The following is a 19,977-nucleotide window of genomic DNA, read 5'->3' as shown; positions in this document are numbered from 1 at the left end:
TGAAAGACGAAACAAGCTCTCAAGAACTTTGACGGAAACTTTACTTTTGTTTCGAGTGAGAATTACATTTAAACCATTTTACCCCAAAGCTGTGTATTATTTAGACTTCCTCTAATTGCAGTCTTCCCTGCATTTTGAATCTCTTTCATTCCCTCTCTGTAATTATTAATGCTCCCGCTCTGTCTCAGTGCAGTCATGTAATCTGCGCCGCCGTTCCATCTTCATTCACTCAAAACAGCATTCCTCCATTTCTGCAATAAACTGGATTAAATGAATCCACTCCATTAGAGGAAAAAAAAAAAAAAATCCTCCTTAAAGATTGAAAGAATCTCCTCTGCTCCAACATCAAATTTGCCTGTTACATTTTGAGTGAGACGTGTAAATTCAATTAATCACTGTAGCCAGACGTTTGGTGCTGTTGCATGCTGTGTGAATGTTACCTGACCTTACTCTCTCCTGGATATCTTCTCCTTTCAGAGATTGGCTGTCACTCTCTGCGCACCCTTTTTTAAACCCACACACACACACTGACACACACAACCCCCCTGCTGAGGCAGCAAGTGAAGCAAAATAACTCACTCTGCCACACAATCGCTCCTCTGCCTCGCTCCAGGCTCTGACTGCTTTATTCCATGACTTTTTTTTTCCTCCGCTCTCTTCTGCACCCTCCTCCCTCTCATTGCTTCTGTATTTTTTTGTCTTCTCTTTTTCATACCATCGTAACTCTACTAAAACAACAGCCAGCGATGGTGAATTGCTTGACCTTTCTCATTGTGCTTCGGTGGTGTGTTGTGTGGTCTTTGTCGACTGGTTTCAGCCCCTTATAGAAAGGGAGGTTTGTTATTTTGGTCACTTTTGTTCGGTGGGAATCTGAGGAGTTGAAATCTGTTTTACAGGCTGTTTTAGCTGAACCGGTCAGGACAAAAGATGCTCAAATTTGCAGCAATCTGCTCGCTTTGTAAAAAAACCCACACAGCATTGACTAGGCAAAAAGGCTTTCTTTAAGACACCATTTTTACTGTACAAAATGTTTTTTATAGTTTTCACAAAATACATTTAGAAAGCTCCATTTTAAATAAAATTAAATTGAAATATTGAAGAGACAGCGTGTACACATTTTTATCTCAGAAGCAATGCTGACGTAAACCCAGTTATGTGTCCATGTTCTTTGTACACTCTGAAATAGAAATGCAAAAAAAAAAAAAAAAAAAACTCAAAAGAGCATGACAGATGATGCTAGAAAAACCCTCCCCTGGTCTTCAATTATAAATAAGGACTGCGGGGTTCGACTGCAGTCTTCTGGACTCGAAGCCAATGTAATTAAACAGAATGTGTTTACAAAATTTTTGCAACACAAGACTAATATCTTAAAACAAAAAAAACAGTGTACTAGATGAAATACAAAGGCTTTGGTCTGTTTTACAATCAACAATGATTAAATCTGATATGTACTTGTAAACAACTGCCAAACACTTAAGTTTAAAACTCTGTCAAGCAATGTTTAATCATAATTATAGGAATTAAATATTTCTAGTTGCACATTTTTTGACCATAGGACACTATATTACAACTATACCTAAGAGACAAATTGTACCTGACCCTAAAGAAATGTATTTCATTATGCATGGAACATTTATAAAATATTCTCGGGGATATAAATGAAATCAACTTTTATTTTTAGAAATCTTTTGTTGAAGATTTTACGGGAAGACAAGTACTTTACATTTTTGACATAAACAAACTGGATTATACTGAAGATGCAGTCTACCATTTACAGACTACAGGTTTCTTTTATGCCTGTTTTCCAAGTGTTCATCGCCGCCAGGTAGAACCTATCCAGCCACTGAAACAAGAGGTCCAAAATAGTTTTGCACTCTTTTGCCATCTTTTCTGGCTGCTGATGGTCATCCTTTCTTTGAGTAAGACAGCTAAATTAAGCCTGTGTCGAAAGTGCCCTAAAGGCCGCCTCATGGGTGGATGGAGTCTGACTTTCCCCTCTGAAATAATCATTCTTAGGAAATATAACCAATAAATATTTTTCTTCTTTTTTTTTCTTTTTTCAACATGGTAAGAGTCTTCACTCCAGCTTTTTCGTCTTCATTGATATGCAGAAAGCATCCAGAGACCATGCAAAGGCTGCTACAAAGTCTCGATATAAGTGGATTAAAAGATAGTCATGGCAGAATCTCTCTGGTTCTCCTCTTGCAAACAAACGCAAAACCAACATGGTTTTCTAGCAGTCCATCTATCAGTACTTGATTTTGTCGTGGTTTTTTTTTTTCATTTTTTTTTTTTTCATAATAACATACAAATGGCCATTTACAAACACACCAGAGAAAAAAGGAAACAATGACTGTAGATGGAAATAGAAAAAAAAAAACAGATAAGTTTTTGTTCCATAAAAACTTAACACCGGGCACTTTACAGAGGTCCATATTTTTTCCGTTTTTCCATCGTTGTTCTTTCGTCTGTCCTCATTTGAATTTGCCCAGACCTACAGAACAGCAGACTGTCCCGATGAAAAAACAAAGCCCAAACGTCCCAAGGCTCTTTTTCTTTCCTCCTTGTCCTCTCTGTTGCCTCCTCTCAACTGTCTCTACTCTCCTGTGCCATGCATGTGTGAGGAGCACTGCCGGAGGGCGATGGTGGAGTGGGTGGTTACAGGGTGAAGTAGCTCTTCTCTCTACTGTAGTCTTGACCAGTACTGAGACATGTCAGGCTCGCTCCCTGGGACTTGGACAGGGACAGAAACTCCAGGAGAAATGAGTCCTGCAGAAATAATGAGAGGAAAAACAACAAGACGTCAGTAAAAAGTCAAATGAGAAAAACTCACAGTTGCACCAAGAATAGAAAGGGTGACTGGTGACTGTGAGGCAGATGATTGTGCTTTAAAAGCTTGCAAAGCAGGCAGCACAAGGCTACAATGAGTCACAGGGCTTGCGGACTGTGACTGTAAAAGCGCTTGCAAGCTCGATAAATTGAGGCGGTGGAAATGGCATTTAAACAGAGAGTACAACAGCAAATGAATCAAATTAATTAGCAATTTAGCACAGAGGAAATGTGGTTATGCATGATTAACTCTTCATGACTATAACCAGTATATATGGCTTTCAGAAACAGCATCCTAATGGGGTGGAACTAAACTATGTGGCAGAGTCGTAGGGGTGACATGATGGCCTAGAGTGCCAATGAAATGAACGCTGCTCATGCTCCTGCAGAGAGGGAATAATATGCCATGTAGAAATATTGACCCTCACATGTATAAACTGTGAGATGTCTCAAACGAGCTTGACAGAGAAAAGGCGCCGCTCTGACAGATCATCAATCACCTATTAGATGGTTTAGTCTAACCAAATGGGTTGTTTTTGTGCAGATCCACATGCAAAAATGAAACTATATTGCAGCAAATGTGCAAAACTGTCATACAAGAAGGTTAGAGTGTACTCCAAAATGAATCCATGAATATGATCAGGACATGTGTTTTTTTTACTTAAAGCTCAGCTTTTATGAGCGAGAAAACACAAATAAATGAAGGAAATAAGCTTGGCAACTTTAAAAATATTACAATAATATTTTTTGCCTTTATTTTGAAACACATGCAGTGCAGTGGATCTTCCCACCTATCTGATGTTTTTTTTTTTCAATCAATTAATGTGTGCTGTGCAGTACCCCCTTTTATTACATGAGAGGTGGCAGATTTGTTTGACAGCTTGCACCATTTTTTGGAATTAACTCCCAATCACGTTATTTTAGAGACAAAGCAAGAACTTTCTGCCTACCTGTTGAGGTGGTACCAGAAGTGGTCATTGATTGGCTGTTCATATGTGCCTGCATATGAGGGGGCGTGTATGTTTCGTAGCTCCGCCCATTCACAGGCGGACTGGTAGGCAACATGCAGGAGTAAGAGGAGGTCTGGCTGGGCTAAAGGTGAGAAAAGAATATTACAGTTAGCCAACCCATGATTGTCAGCTGTTTGCAATGCCACTTTATTTTATTTTGTTCTATTTGTTTTTTATTTTTTGAGACAGTTACAGCACTTTGTGACATTTTTTTTCCCCAATTTTGTATTTATTTTCATTTCCACAATAACAAGGAGAAAAGATCTTGTTTAAGTTTTTTTACAAAGAAAATGAAAGGGAACAGAATGAAGAAACTTTGTTTTTCTGCCCATTTTATAGTATTTGAATATGAGAAGTAAATTTAAGGTTAATAAAAACATGTTTTATTAAATAAAACACTTTACGGAAGTTTGTTTTGACAGAAACAGATCCTAGTCTGAAGCATTGTCATAGCAGACTTACTTGCATAGGTAGATTGTTCGCCATGGTGAAGCTTGGCATGGGGGGCAGCGCGCTGTAGGTGTTTGTGAGTGCAGAGTCAGGTCTCCCCAGCATTGACCCCGAGGTGAACGACACTGTGAGTGAGAAGAAAATGAGCCTAAACCACAGAAACCTCTCTCCGACGCACTCCTCCGGTGTGGGAGCTCATCTCATTAGCGCGCAGCGGTGCGTGCGTTAGGATGACGCGCCAGCTGACAGGCTGATGGGCCCGGACAGATACAGCACGGTGCGTGTCTCAGGTGATTGACTTGTGAGCATGAGCTTCAGCTCTGTCGGTGTGCTTTATTCGGTAATTACTTAGACAGTCAGCTGAGAAGTTTTGTTCAATCATCCATTAAAAGAAAAGCACCTTCTTGGTGTGAACTCACAGCAGCCCTTTCTCTGCGCGTCTGAATCCACATGTTTAGAGACTCATCCAAACTCTAATGTGTTCGAATGGAATTGCGCAAACATCCAGTCATAGTGTGGTATCTTTGACCCGTAACCATAAAAAAAGTTGCGTTTTTTTTATTGTGGTTCCTGTTGAGTGCGGGAGACGTACCGGGTGTGGTGGGCTGTGGGATGGCCTGGTAGACGCTGGTGCTGAAGCTGCTGCTAATGGGAATGTGACTGGAGGAGTTGTTGGCCTGTCTGCGCTGGTTCCGCAGCTTCTCCTCTCGCCTCCACTTTGCTCTTCTATTTGAGAACCATACCTGGAATTTAAAAAAAAAGATGATCATAATGTGTCTGTGTTATTTTGGCTAATGTCTCTCTGATGTAACTTTTTTCTACTTTGTCCATTAAGTGGGCCAAATTGCTGCTCACTCACTTGTATTCTTGCCTCAGGTAAATCGATTTTTGCCGCTAGTCTTTCTCGCGCAAAGACATCCGGGTAATGGGTTCTTTCAAATTCTGCGCAGATCAAACATATAAAAAATGAATAAAGTATCTAACTTAAATGCGCAAAGTTTGCTTTGTCATTTTAGAATTATGCTTTAATAATTTGGTACCTTTTTCCAGCGCCTCGATTTGCTCCTGCGTAAAGGACGTGCGGTTTCTCTGCAGTTTCCTCTTGAGCTGCAGGCGCATCTGCGTCTCCTCTGAATCCTCGCCGTTCGAGCTGATGGAGTTGGTGTTTTCTCCCGCACCGTCCTGTTGTTGGCAGCCATCTGAAGGTGGAGGAGAAGAGAGACAGAGGCGATTAATGGAAATATTCAATCACTTAAGGTAATTGAATAATTAATTATCCAGCCTGGTGTTGCATCAGCCTACAGATAATTGTACAGAGCGCGCTACAACATCATTAATTAAGGCCCCCATCATGGTTAATTTAATTCAAAATCAGAGGAATTAATGTAATTTCTTCCCCTAATGTTGCCAGATCGAGTGCCAGGGTGAAAAGGAGAGATGTCAAAAAGGCTCTGGGTTTATTTATAAAATATTGTGGGAAAAGCTTGTTTAGGGAGCGCAACAATGGCGAGTTGTCTGAAAAGGTTAAGAGAGAAATGTGACAAGATGTGGCGAGTCTCTTTTCAAAGCTGAAGAAATCTACTTTAAAGAAAAAACCTCAAAGCTCTGTAGATACCCTCTCTCTTTTTTTTATTTTTTTGGGGCAGACCCGTGGCTCATTGGTCCGTTCCCACATGGGCGCTGGTAGAGCCATTGAGGTGACCACCATCTTCTGAATAGGAGACGACGCTTTTCAGAATGATACAATGCCTTAAGGAGTAAGGGAAACCATTAAACTATGGACGCGCAGGGACGAGTACTGAGCCCACGGTGGGTGTAATATATGGGGGGGGGGGGGGGGAGAGATGACAAAAGGATCCTCTCTCTGTGGAGGCGCACAGGCTATAGTGCTTCGCCATTGTGCGCATGAAGATCCCAGTCAACAGAGCTTTGAGTCCAGTGTGTTAACCCTTACCCACTACCATCATTAATCACGTCCCCCGGCCAGCTACACGCCAGTCAGGATTTCTGTCTTCAATTGGAAACAAATGAGTGAGGAGAGAGCATGCAACCCCCTGAACAACACAAAATAAGGCCAATCTATTCACTGCTCCTGCTTGTCCGCGGTGGGCCCAAAGGCCCCCTTCAGTTGCGGGGCGAGGCTTATCGACTAATGTCTGTCTTGTTGTTGGACGTCATTATCACACCGAGAAGTTAATGCGAAATTAAGCAGCCGGTGCTCTGAGAGAGAGCTTCATCTCACTGAAGCCTGTCGGCAGGTTTCAAATTAGAGATCTGCATTTATTTATTTCTTGATAGTATATTTCTGGAATACGTAAAAGTTGACTAAATATTAAACCGTGCGCAATCATTCATGCTGACAATTCACTGGAATAGTTTTAATTGATTCTTGCAGGCCTGAAGGATGCCGCATGTGAGGGTCCGAGGAGGAAAACCTCAGCTGCATAATCATATGGAGAGCAAATTTGTTTGTTTCTTCACTCTGGATAATCCATAAAAAGAAGTGAGTGCGTAGCTATTATCCTTCTGCCAGGCCCACTGACGCAAGGATGAGATTTGTTTTCTTTATATAAAGAAAACGCTGGGAAATAAACTCATTCTTTTCAGTATCACGATGCTTCAGTCAGTGAGGCGGAAAAGCAGGAGAAAAAGGGGGAAAAAAGAAGTCGGAATACCGACCCAATTGATGCACCTTTCAGCTGTGCACACTGGATCAAAACACTTCAGAAACCGCTTAAAACTGAAAGAGAAAGTGAGAAACTAAATCCTATAGACGGGGATTTGGAGCCATGAAGCAGCCGCAGCGAGGCTCTGAGAGGGAGCAGTAGATGAAAGGCAAAATCGTTTTTTTTATTCGTTCCTCTTTGGATAGACTTGCCTCTTTTTGGGGCCCTGTCACTCTCCATGTAGCTTTTTATCTGCTTACCCGGGCCTCTAAAGAACCATATTTTGGATCCACTGAGGAAAATACTTCAAACTCAATGAACACTTTAACAATCCATTGTTTATTCCTTTATATAATAATAATAATAATAATAATAATAATAATAATAATAATAATAATAATAATAATAATAATAATAATAATAATAATAATAATAATAATAATAATAATAATAATAATAATAATAATGATAATAATAATAATAATAATATATGCGCCTGAGGGAAAAACCTGCTGAGTGTTTGGCCTATTGGAGGCCGACAACACAGTGAACCCGTTCCACAGCATCTCTCCCCGCTCCACACTCCTCTGCTCGTTGCCATAATGACACACAAAGCTCCTCTAATGAGCAATTACACTAGTGCGGGTCGTTCCCATAACCAATCATTGCGTGTGAAGGAAAACATTCCTTTGTATGCCTCTCCATTTCCCCCGTTACACCGCTCCCCGGCTCTGCCTCTTTATCAGGAGGACAGGAAAGCTACGCGCATTTGGACACACACCTCTGCTGAAAGGAGAATCCGCAGTCACGCACATCCATATCTGCGAGAGTGGAGGCATTTCAACTGGTCGAGATAGAAAATCTGAAATGTCCTGCTTGCCAATGTGGAGTAGTTTGACCTAAATTTATTGTTAGAACTATTCTTTTCTCTACTATTTTCTTTCTCTGCCTGGAGCTGTGTCCCATTTCAGACACCGAACCACTCTGTGCGTCAAGGTGTTTCTGTCGCCACGGTGAGATAATGAGGCTCACCTTGGTTGGGCTGTCCTGGCACTGATGTTCCGGGGTACCAGCCGGGCCGGGTCCCCCAAGTTCCTGTCTGACCGTTGAGCATTCTCAGCTTGTCATACATGCCATCTGCGCCCATCTGTTGCTTTTCACTAGCCAGGTTGCGGAGGACTCTGTTTATTGATGACACCTGCATGACAAATGACATATGATTATAAAAGAGGAAAATCTGGATTAAGGTTTGGTTAAGGGGGCGTGGCGCACAAAAGGTGAAGATGCGCAAAACAAGTGCGCAATTTAGAAATAATTTGAAAAGACTGATTCTATAAAGCGAAAAATTTGGCTACAGAGATCCTCCCCACAAAAGTGTTTTGGTTGGTCACATGCACCTTCGCTCCTCCTCCCCCCGCCCCGCCTGCACTCTTTGAAAAAAACACTGTATTTAATAAGACTGAATGGTTGGATGCTCATCTCCTTTTCCTCCGCTGCGTGAGAAAAAGTCATTTCATGTGGCAAATGAAATCATGCACACAACTTCCAGTCAATACACTTACGCTGGGTATGTTGTCGTTGGTGCAGATCCCCTCCGACAGGAGCCTGTCACGAATCTCCCACGCAAAGATAGACGGACACTCCCGCTTGTACTGCGCGATTTTGGCGACCACCTCCGGAGTGGCGACCCTGGGCTTGCTGCCTCCTATCGCCCTCGGTCTTATGGAGCCAGTTTCATAATATCTGCCCAGGATCTTGCTCACGCAGCCGTTGGATACCTGGATCGGAAACAAAAAAACACAATTCACATACATTATTTATGACTTTTATTGGAATAATTAAGATGGCTCAAATAAGTATCACCTTTTCACTGTCCAGCACCTGGACTTCATCATGGGTCTACAAACACAGAAAATATGCCTTGAATTGTGTATTAGGCATTTTTCAATAAGAGCAGCCAAAGTTCCCTTTTTCACTCTGCTGTCTTTGTTACATTTCCAGTCATGGAGTTGTAATAAATGTTGACAAATCCATTATTTGGGACATAAATGGTTATGTCATGCCTTTGTTGCCCCAGGAGGAAATGGTCATATTATTGGTTATAATGAATGTCTGAGCAAAGCTTGTGTCCGGCAGGAGAGTAGCGGTCACCTGTAGTATTCTGGAGATGTCGCAGGGTCGCGCGCCGCTGTGAGCAAGTTCCACTATTTTCTGCCTGGTGGAATCCGGCAGCGGTCTTCCATTAACAAACACGCCACCAAGCTGGTTCACGCCACTGTGACCTGCGAGGAGACCAAAGCATCGGAGTCACCCCACCACACCGCTGCATAGCGAGCAGGAACAATTGCATGAAGATGATCAAAGCAGGACTTAAACACAGAACAAGAAGGCAACAAAAATTTGTTTCATTTATCTGGTTTTTTAAACAGTTTTATACAAACCGCCGCGCGCCGGAGAAAAAAGCGCTCGAAATAAAAATACCCAAAACAGCAGCTGACACATGCAGAACAGGAATCAAATCACAACAGTATCAAATGAGCAAAGATTTAAGAACAAAAACGTGACAAAATGCTCTCTGATTATTAATCTGCAATCGTTTGTTCCGAAATAAAATGCTACTAATTCTATCACAGGGATTCCATTCCTTTTTACCAAGACCAAAAAGTCAATCTTTACCTATAAAAAGTCAACTATTGACAACACTGTAATAAATAGAGTCCATTCAAGGGCTCGCCATGCTCGGAAATTTAGAAAAACCACCTCATCCTTGCTCTGAGCGCATCAAAACACAGCATAAGTATGCGTCCATGAAACTCTAAGTCTCTAAAGTGGCTTTCTGAATCACATGTTATTGTTCTAAAACAACAGCTTTTATAAAAAAAAAATAATAAAAATCCTCCCTCAAACTGTTCAGCTGTATTCCTGTAAAGCAATGAAGAAGCGCGCAAACCTTTTGCCAAACAGGAGAGCAGGCTCCCCGGAGTGCGCGAGCTGCTCTGTGAGTCTCCGCTGCCTTCCCCTGCGCTGCCGCCCGGTGCATTGACTCCGGGAGCAGAGGCTCCTTAGCAATAAATAAGCTCCAAATATAGAAGAGGGGGAAAATATGATGAGCCTGGCTGACATTTGTCTTTAAAATAAAGCTAGCTGCACGTCAAGTTTGAGCTTAATTTCTGGAAATAGGCGGAAGTCGCCTCGGATCATGCATGGGAGGCTAATTGAAAAGATCAGTTGGAGCACTTGTGGCAGGCATGTCACTTTATGACACCGCTCTGCTTTTAAAAATCGCATCGTCACGACAAATAGTAGCATGATAAAACGACCCTTTCTGTCTGCATTTGGATATCACTCAGACAAAATTGGACGCTACTCGTTTACCCTCGGAGGGAGACTTCGTTTTAAGGTGGCCAGGGGCTACGCGCGGTCACACAAACGAGGGCGCGCCTCGATTCTTAACATATTAAAAGTGACATGCAGTTTTTCCCCCCTTGTTTGTATTTGACAACAAATGCGCACAGCCACAGCAGTCCTGTTGTGTGCAATCGGTGGGTGTCTTTGCTCTGAAATGTGCTGCCTTAAAAAAACGCAAATGTATTTAAATTAAATACCAAGAAGGACCTGTTTCTTCTTGACTGAATATAAAGCTTTTTTAACAGAGCATCACATCCCTTTTGGCCGCAATGTGTAATAATCTTCTAGTATGGATCGGGTTGATGGCAAATCCATTATCATCCCTCCAGGTTTTTAGTAATTCCAGGATTAAGTGGAATTAAAAGACTTCTTACGACGAAATTGGCCAAACCGCAGTAAGCGTCCCTGCGCGGCGGGTTCCCGCCGTAACACCTCTGATTTATAGCTGTCCTATAAATCCTGCTGATCGATAAAACCGTCGGTGAATGCCATCATATAAAAATCAAACACTCCCAAGGTTAAGTCTTAATCATGAGCGCAATTCCCTCAAGTGCTCAGACTCAATCTCGCCCGCTGGCGCTGATTATGCGCCTTGTATTCTATTGCGCGTCGACTAATAGGAAAACATATGGTGTCAATTTGGACGCTCCCCACCATATACACCCAGGAGTTATTAGCACAAAAGCCAGCGAGGCCGTCGCGACCTTTAGACAACCCAAAGGGCCGGGCCCAATGATATCTCCTCTGCAGACATCACAAGCCAGGGGTGCATCCCATTAACATGAATCCACAGCAAAGCAGGAGCACGGGGGGTATTGTACAGCTTTGATAAGGCTCCATCATCTCTGTGAAAGGACAACTGGCAGGCAGGACAAAGAAATCAGCGCGCCGCGGCGCGTAAAAGAAGACACATTCCGGATTTGAATCACACCTGTACACACCAGGACAAAGTGTTCTGACTAATGCGCACAGATTACAGCACACAGAGCATCCAGGTATATGGAGAATAATGTAATAAAATTATTCCACACACCTTCATCACTGATGTCATACACCTCTTGTCCAGCAGCAAGAGAGAAAATGTTTCATGTTTATCCTTCTTTTTGTTTTTGTTGTTTTTTTAATTCAACACACACCAGACTTAACTTCATCTGTTTTTTTATGGGCACCCACGACAACATGGTTGTTTTAATATTTATTTCCCCGCTCTGAGCTCATGCCTGCGCCTTTACGAGTGAGGCCTGCGGATATAATGTGAACATTTTCTTTCTAGTTCATGCAGTCTGTCCGGGGAGAATATGGACTCATCTACATAAGACATTATTGCTATTCCTCGTGCTTCATGCAGGGGCTCTTCTCTGTGCGGGGCTAATCTCGTATGCAGCCTGGCAGCCAGCTCTAACGCTAATGCAGACGGCTGTGCAATTATTTAATACCAACTCAAGCAGAAACAAAAAATCTCCCTTTCAACCCAACCCCCTCTATTCTCCACTTCTCCCTCCTATGCTTCTCTCTGGAGAAGGACGGCATGTGATTAACTCCTTCAAGAATAACTTCCCTACCTGTTTTTACAAAAATTATTAATATTTAAAAAAACAGGCAAAAAATATATTTTTAATTTAAAGGGAAAACTTTTTTTTTCTTATTTAAACCCATGCACTTTCCCTCCTCACGCTTATTTCTGCACACACAAAAACAACCAATGCAAAAATGTCAGTGGGTTTTTCTCCCATGCATCCACATAAAAAGGTGCCTTTGCAAAAACTAAAATATATGCATAACACAAATGAAATCAACTTACTGTTCTGCATCATTGAGGCTACACCAGACTCCCACGTGGCTTGGTTGTGGTATTCTAAGTGTCATAAGGAAATAACAGCAGTGGTTAGATTCAAACCATAAATGTAATGTACAGATCTTTGATTGATTGCTGTGTCAAATCATTTATTTGGTTGGACTTTGGGCGGATCTGTTTTTTTTAAACATTAGATGAACAGTGAAGGTTAACATCCTAAGTGTATGTATGGATCTTAATTAAACTTGCCTGGAAACAGAGTTGACTGTCCACTTTAATACAATTTAGTCAATCATCTGCCGTTTTCACTACTTAATGTCTCCCTATGGGACAAAGCAAAACAACACATTAGCACAGCCTCAGCTTCACTCAGCCTCATTTCTAAAAAAAATGCTGATTTTGTTGGTTTTGTTTAGCTTGAAAAATGTATAACTCGATAACTCGGGCCAGATTTTTAAAATGATTCCAATACTGCACAAATTCCACCTGAACAAATAGCCGTAATCTCAGATAATTGTTTTTCTGTTCACCAATTGTTAAAATACAGAAAGCAGTGCTTAAGGCCTCGTGTCTTTTTTAAACGGTAAACTGAACTTTGTTTATTTTTCATTTTTTGTTTTTTTTTGGGGGGGGGAGAGTATACAGTGACACACGCTGTCTACCTCGTCTCACTGCTCGGGAAAACAAAAAGTCCAGAACAGGAGTGGGGACAAAACTAGTGCACAAAGCCTGCTGGTCCCCAACAATGCACCCCCTTTTCTGCCTCCATATCCCCCCAAACTTTGAACCGAAAACTCGACCTCTGCGACTAGAAAACACACAGCTTCCCTACTAAACACACCAACAAGTTCAGATTAATACAAAGAGCCGGAGGCATGTATCCACCCCCTCCTGGACCATTCACACACACACATTTACGCACACAAACTGTCTCTTTTTTCACACACGACCGTGACCCCGCTGCTGCTGGTGCGTGAATGTGGGTTTTGTTTGTCTTGCTCTTAACGTTTTTTTTAAAGTAATTTCTTGTTATAAATATTTGGTTGTTATTTGGTGCTGCTGGTGCGGGTTGTAAAGCGGGTTTAAAGACACAACAGCGCAGTGGGGCGCTCAATTGGAAAAGACAAATGCAGAAAAGAAGCTATTGAGCGTGGGACAGATAAAAAAGGGGGCCAGGGAGGGAGAAGTCTGAAGTTTTCATTTTCTTCCTCGGTGCAGGCTTGTGTTGTGTGCAGAGTAAAACAGTCTGTACGTCTGTGAGAAGGAGTTGGAATCCAATCACTCGTTTCAGACGGATTCCTTTACACGGTGGACCTTAAATTTACGCACAAATATTCTGATTAATTTAAAACAAAATGTTTGCAAGTATAAATATAAACACACCAATAACAGTTTCCCCCGTGCGTCTGCGCAGACGTTTTGGGGTCGAAAGCTCAAATGCTGCTGATCTCGAGTTGAACTGCGATCTAATCTGCATGTGCTTCCCGGCAGTAATCCGAAACTACAATGTGTTAATTCAACACGCTTATTCTGACCGCTGGATAATGCGCTCACAACATTCAGGCCTTTGGCTAGAGAGGAGCCGCTGCGACCTAAAGGCACGCAAATACAGAAATAATGACGAATATTTATTTTGTTGTTTTGCAAAGTTTAAAAAAAATGAAAGCGACAGGAGCCACGCAGGTAAAGATAATACTTTATATCAGAAATGCTAGGATTTATTATTATTATTTGCAGTAAGGCTTATAGAGATTTCATACAAATATTATTTTTAGAAAAAACAATTTATTTAAATAAATGTACATTTTATTTCTGTTATTTTTATGAAGTAAAAATATTTTAAAATCATTAAAAGGTTTTTATGTTTTATAATTTAATAAAATATAAAATACCTGCATGTGGGTTAGAGAAGACCAATGGATCATGCTATAATTTATTTAACTTTATTCTGTCATTAAGAGGAAGAAAAAATGAGCATAGTTTCCATCTGTCTCTCTGGAACAAACGCATTAAAGCAGGCCTCATTCCTCCACTTCTACTGCTTGGAGCTTTTCCTCTTCAACTCCCTCTTCTTCTTCTTCTTTTGGAAGGCGCTTGGGTGACTTGCCTGCATGAATCAATCTGACACCTTTGCTCAACGGGTCATTGCGCTCCATTCTCCACGATGATCACTGTCCTGGCGCAACGTGACTCTTTACTCTTTGCTGTCATAAATAAGCGGTAAGCTATCCGAGGGCCTGAGCACAACAAGCAGCAATCGCGCGGATAACACCGGCAGAGGCGCTAAAGGCTGTTGGCACTTTTTTTTTTAATAGTTCAGTCCACACTGCGAGAGAAAAAAGCCCATTGATCCTTACCAACCCATGTTCATAATAGTTTTACTAGTGATAATAACAATACATATAATAGGAATACTTTACTTGGAAGGGTTGGATAAACTTTTAGTCGGAGTCTCACCTTTTTGGGGCATCCTGGGCCGTTGTCAAAGTCCTTGATAAAATGTAGGCTTTCGCCTGTGGTTCTCCAAACCGAAGAAAAAGGGAAAAAATTAAAGCCGACCAGGATCAGTCTCTCTCAGGAAGTTTACGCGAGGAAAAAATAGTTTCCAGTGGTCTTCGGTGGAGACGGAAGGAATATCCCTGCGAAGGAGACAGAGATTGACAGTGAACTCAGATGTCAGGACGCACGGAGTTTGGCGAGGATGTGCGCTGGCGTGTGAGAGCGAATGAGAGAGTCGGGATGAGAGAGAGCGAGGAAGAGAAAGAGGGGAGGGTGATGAGGGGGGTTGAAGGGGGAGGGAGGAGGGAGGGGGGTTGATGGAGGTGGGGGTAAAGAGAAAGAGCACACCTATGCTGATTGGTGATGGAACAAGTGTATTAATGTATGTGTTCCTGGTCTGCTGTGCGCGCCTCGCCTCTCCTCGCCTCCCTTCGCCGCTCTTCACTGGCCCATTAGCGCGACCCGACCTCTGTCATCATCCCCCATATAAACACTTCCCCCTGCACCACAGTCAAGCGGGAGAAAGACACGCGGGAAACGGGGCCGAGGCAGAGAGAAAGAGAAAGAGAGAGAGAATCTTCCCAACCCACTAATCAGCCCACGCATGCAAATATCCACCCAGCGCTAACCCAGCCTTCCGCAAAAGCAACTGCTTCGGAAATGCCCATTGGATGGAAAGCTATTTCATTCTTCCGGGCTGAGCTGGGAATATGCAGGCGCGCTCAGCTCCAATCTGAGGCGGCTGCAGCGCTGCAGCGTGGAGGACGGAGATCCCCACCCACGGGAGCCACGCACACGTGCGCGTTCGGTGCTCGTAACAACAAATTATGACCACAACGAATTTTAGAATGCCTTTAATGGAGCTGCCGACGGTGGAAAGACGTACCGGTAATTAGTTCTGAATGGGGCGCATTTCCATTTTTTCCCCGAAACGTTTCTGCAACAACATTAGTATAAAAAATCAATAAACCCCTGCAATGTTGAATTTGGAGTTGCTTCAACATATCTGCAAGCCAGCTTGACTAATAAAACGAGTTTAGTTGTAAATGTGGCATATTTGTTTTAAACAACAGCAATTGATCCATCAAATGGAGTGAAACGATCCAAAGTTCCGAAAACATTTTTATTGATAGGTTTTGAAGCTTCAAACTCTTCTATTTTAAGCACAAACACGCGCGAAAGGGGGGGGGGGGGGGGAGTCCCCACGTGCTTTTGTTTATTCGTTTAAGCATCACCGACCCCTGCCTTCCCCCTCCTGTCAACAAGAACGCCGTGCGTAAAGAGCGCAGCCTTCAGGCAAGCTCGGCTGCTTTTTATGGGGCGCATTTGTGAGGCCTAGCGACGTCACTCCTACGACCTGACAGCAAAATAGCACGCGCACATAAAGCACAGCAAATGACTGTGCAGCCATGGCCACGCGCTCCCAAACTGCCGGTTTAATAACTCGACCATTAACGCACACCTCAACGCACCCAAAAGCCACCCCTCTGAGCCCCGCGTGAGCGCGCACTCGAAGCTTTTTGGTAGAACCAGTCTCAGCGCAGACGAGCCCCGTCATTACAACAGAGAGGAGGGGTCGAACCGGGGAGGTTCGTTTGGAGGCTGAAGCCAAACTAAAACAGAAAGGGGGTGCAGGAAAAGAGTGAGGGGACAGCCATGGCATGGGGGAGGGGAACGAACTGTTTTTTTTCTTTCTTAACTTTTTTTTTGGTGGGGTAGGGCTCGAAATGAAGTCATGGAGGCCTACACTTGACTTTCTTTGACATGTGAAAAAGTAGTAGAAGTCACAGCTCATCAATAAAACACTTTGGAGGTGAAAGAGGGCTCCCTAACAACCATCACATTCCTGACTGCTGGTTCAATGAGTAGACAAACGACGCTGCCAGGGAGAGAAGGAGAGCTACGGAGGGAGGGAGGAAGGCTGAGGTACTGAGCGACTGCCATGCTTGAATGGGGCCCACAGTGGGCCGGCGAGATAATGAGCTGAGAAGACCAGCTCAAACTGTCACCGAGGGTCCCGCGGTGAGGAACAACACTTTGGCCAATACTCCTTCATCAAACAACCCGTAAACTAAACGAACACATTCATCTGTTTCTACTGCCTGCTTTGTTTCATCTCACTCAGACTGGTGGCTCAGCCTATATGAATGCGCACAGCTTATATCAGCTAAGGGGGGGGGGGGTTCCCTAACATTTTCACGTCAAGGAACCCCCCTATTAGACATGCATTAGACCACAAACACCCCCCCCCCACACACACACACCCCTCCTTCTTCCTCCTCATACTCCTCCTACTTCTCAATCCTGCCACCCCTTGAGTCAAGCAATGAGAGGACCATGCGGATTGGTTAAGGAGGAGCTAAAATCAAAGGGAAAAAAATGCGTTCAATTAGTTTTTCCTTGCAGGTGAGGACAGTTTGGAGCAACAGATGCAATGTTTGGAATGTTATCTTTGGGCTGTTGGTCAGCTCCAGACTCTGCATGCGCGCCTCAGCCGCTAGACGTAATCTTGAAACCAAATTTCACCAAAACCGCGTCCAGAAATTAAACAACTATCCAGCAGTCCTGAAGTGCTGTGCCTGTGTTCCACCTTTGTTGTGTTAATGCTATTGCCACTCACTTGTCACATGGCTGCATCTGTCAAAAACGCGGAGCACCAACCGGCCCGCCTGCCTGCTGAAAGACAGATTCCCCAATCAGAGTATCAAGCAGTTTTCTTTGGAGACAATGCCTCCAGTAGGTTATTGATTTCTTTGGTTAAGCTGTAAATCCGCTACATGACCCAAGATGTTGTCTCCACCCTTAAGGGATTTTGCTTTCATTCATTTATTTATTACTAATTTATTATACAAAATGTATCAATAAAAATAAAAGGATGTTACATTTATTTTTAGACGTCTTATTTCCATTAAAAAGGCTGTAAATGTGTTAAAAGAGAAAGTTTGTTTTTATAAAATTTGATTTCATATTTTCTTCTGCACAAAAAGTAAGTGTGTGTGTGTTTGTGTGTGCGTGGGAGAATTTGGGGTGGGGGTGATGTTAGGAAAGCAATTAGCCCAATTCGGATTAGCAGCAACTAATGTCACCGGCCTTGAAAGGAAAGCCTAATCTGGTCGCTATTTTCCCCTGAGGCAATGCGGTATTTGTATCTCTGTGGAAACTTTTAAATACGAAAAAGAAAGAATAAAAGAAAGAATGACGGAGGGGGAAAACCACGAGGGGACATTTAAAGAAAAAAAAACTTTGTTTTTGTTTGGAGGAATTCATTGATGAACCTTAGTTTTTTGGAGGATTTTACAGTTGGTTCTTCTCAAACTGAAACAACTTCTGTTTGATAAAATACCTAAATATTTACCCTAAACCTTTTTTTAATTATATTTCTACCACAAAACCACAATTTTATATGAAATTAGATACGATTTATGAATAAACAGAGAAGTGGTGAGTCTCAGGACATTTGTTTTTCATTTAACTGCTCAGAGAACAGGTCATTTACAGACTCTCTGCTTTAACACAAATTCTTGCAGTGATGAAGTTTATTATCCATTTAAAACGGTAAATGTATTTATTAGGTCATTTTCAGTCAACTAAACAAAAATATCTACTCATTTAAATCAAACCATTTTTAATAAAAAAATACACCTATTGCATTTTATATATATATATATATATATATATATATAATGTATATAAAGTTGCTTTTTTTGTCAGTTGTTTTATTTATTTATTTATTTTAAATTAAAATGTTGTATAAATCCTTTCATAAGCTAATTAACCTGAACTGTCCCTCATCAATCAATGTCTGTTAAATAAATCTAGGAAAAATCAGGATGAGGGCTTTGCCACTTAAACGTTTCCATGTTTGCAATTCTCATTTTTCTAAAATTACATTTCAGCCCATTTTTTTAAAGGTAACAATACTTTTTTTTTAAATGTTGTCATTAGGCTACTACTTATTGTCGGTAAGAATATGAGATGTCAGAGTCACTGGCCTGTTCCAATTTTTGCCGGTATTTTGCAGCTGCTTCTCTGCACTATGTTTTCTCGGTAAAACGAGTTTGCTTCTATGTGGGACGAGACCATCTGAAGACAAGGGGGAAAATATACAACGGGTGTACTATTGTCACTTGATCTGCCTATACGTTTACAAAAGCATTTTCTTAAATACGTTTTTTGTTTTAAATTCGCTCAATTTTGTGATACCCGCTATTAGCGATGTATTTCAAATGGAAGGAGTTTTTAGTTGCAGAGAAGAGAGAGGAAGGACTGGGTGCTGCATGTGCAGGGTGCTGAAGGTGTGCAGTCTGCTGAAGCCCTCTCCTGGCAGAAGGCTGAACGCTGGGATAAACACGGGAGCTAATGGTGTCACAGCGCTGCTCGACAAGCGTGACAGGAAGAAACACTGGAGCCAAAGCAGGACCTGAGGCGACCACAGACCCCAGACTGATCGGAACACAGTCTGCAATCGAAATGATCATGGGAAAGCATCCCATCGCAGAGGAATTAAAGAGTTCATTGGAGGCCTCACATTTAAGCAAAAAAGGGCACCATATCTCAAGCATAAACTGTTGTGAAAAATTACTTTTCTCTCAAACTTTTTTTAAAAGATTACTGGGTTTATTCGTGAAAAGTGGAATCCTCTCTGCTGTTGCGACATTCCTGGCGTGCTGATAGATCCGCCAAGTAGAACTTTACAAATCCTGCATCATATTATAAAAAAAAACCATTTATTTCTGTGTTTTGCGCGCCTTCTTTCCCATAAAAGAACGACAGCAACACACTGTGCTCAGATTGAGCGTGCACGCTCCTGGAGCGGCGCAGCGCACAGTCATGTTCCCTTTTTCCAGCATTCATTGATCCGTCTTGATTTCATTAGAAACGCACTCTCGATTTGGTTAAGATTTCATTTTTTACACGGTTAACTTACCAAATTGAGAAACTGAAACAAAAAACGAGGAAATTTGGCTCAGACTTACCGGACAGAGAGGCGGTGAGGAGGAACCGGTGTATCCTGTGTGCGTAAAGACACCTCTTCCTCCCGCGGATCTGTCCTCCGCGATAGAAGCGTGTACGTCCTGAATAAAAGATGTCTACCGCTGGATCCGTCTTGGAGTTGAAATGTCAGTGAGAGCGAGAGGAGGTTAAAAAAATCGGAGGTTCTTACCAGCAACTTTGCTTTCAGCATCGGCCTGAAGTTGGCAGTGATTGGCTGGAGCGACGGGGCGACGTCACACCTTGACTAGGACAAGAGCGCACAACTGGGAAGTGTGCGGGGTAGGCTGCACGTGGAGCGCACCGGCCTGTTTACTGTCACAATGTG

The 19,977-nt window shown here is 42.4% G+C and overlaps 1 protein-coding gene across 15 annotated transcripts; it reads right to left on the bottom strand.

Moving 5' to 3' along the window:
- Window positions 1–978: 978 nt before the first annotated feature.
- Window positions 979–19,977, bottom strand: pax6b (paired box 6b). 15 transcript variants are annotated; one of them, XM_078944558.1, is made up of 15 exons: window positions 19,634–19,869; window positions 14,616–14,797; window positions 12,408–12,481; window positions 12,165–12,218; window positions 11,397–11,420; window positions 9,107–9,237; window positions 8,819–8,854; window positions 8,518–8,733; window positions 7,988–8,153; window positions 5,330–5,488; window positions 5,149–5,231; window positions 4,882–5,032; window positions 4,302–4,414; window positions 3,780–3,921; window positions 979–2,769 (listed from the first exon to the last, which is right to left on the bottom strand). In XM_078944558.1, the coding sequence occupies exons 4-15, from the start codon at window positions 12,175–12,177 to the stop codon at window positions 2,684–2,686; spliced, it is 1,320 nt and encodes a 439-aa protein (XP_078800684.1). In that variant the 5' UTR covers window positions 12,178–12,218; window positions 12,408–12,481; window positions 14,616–14,797; window positions 19,634–19,869; the 3' UTR covers window positions 979–2,683. The 15 variants fall into 15 exon arrangements, with proteins under 15 accessions (XP_078800684.1, XP_020570413.1, XP_078800687.1 ...); XM_020714754.3 differs by lacking the exon at window positions 12,408–12,481 and having other exon boundaries at window positions 19,634–19,976; XM_078944561.1 differs by lacking the exon at window positions 8,819–8,854.

This window comes from Oryzias latipes, chromosome 3 (assembly GCF_053564925.1).
Source record: "Oryzias latipes strain Hd-rR chromosome 3, Olatipes_Hd-rR_3.1".
Classification (NCBI taxonomy): Eukaryota; Metazoa; Chordata; class Actinopteri; order Beloniformes; family Adrianichthyidae; genus Oryzias; species Oryzias latipes.
This window is presented reverse-complemented; position numbering and strand designations above follow the sequence as displayed.

Coding starts and splice junctions, on each gene's coding strand:
- pax6b (XM_020714754.3), bottom strand. Junction 11,421..12,164: donor AGCCTCAATGATGCAGAACA/GTAAGTTGATTT, acceptor CTGCTGGACAAG/AGGTGTATGACATCAGTGAT. Junction 9,238..11,396: donor GTATGACATCAGTGATGAAG/GTGTGTGGAATA, acceptor GTCTCCTCGCAG/GTCACAGTGGCGTGAACCAG.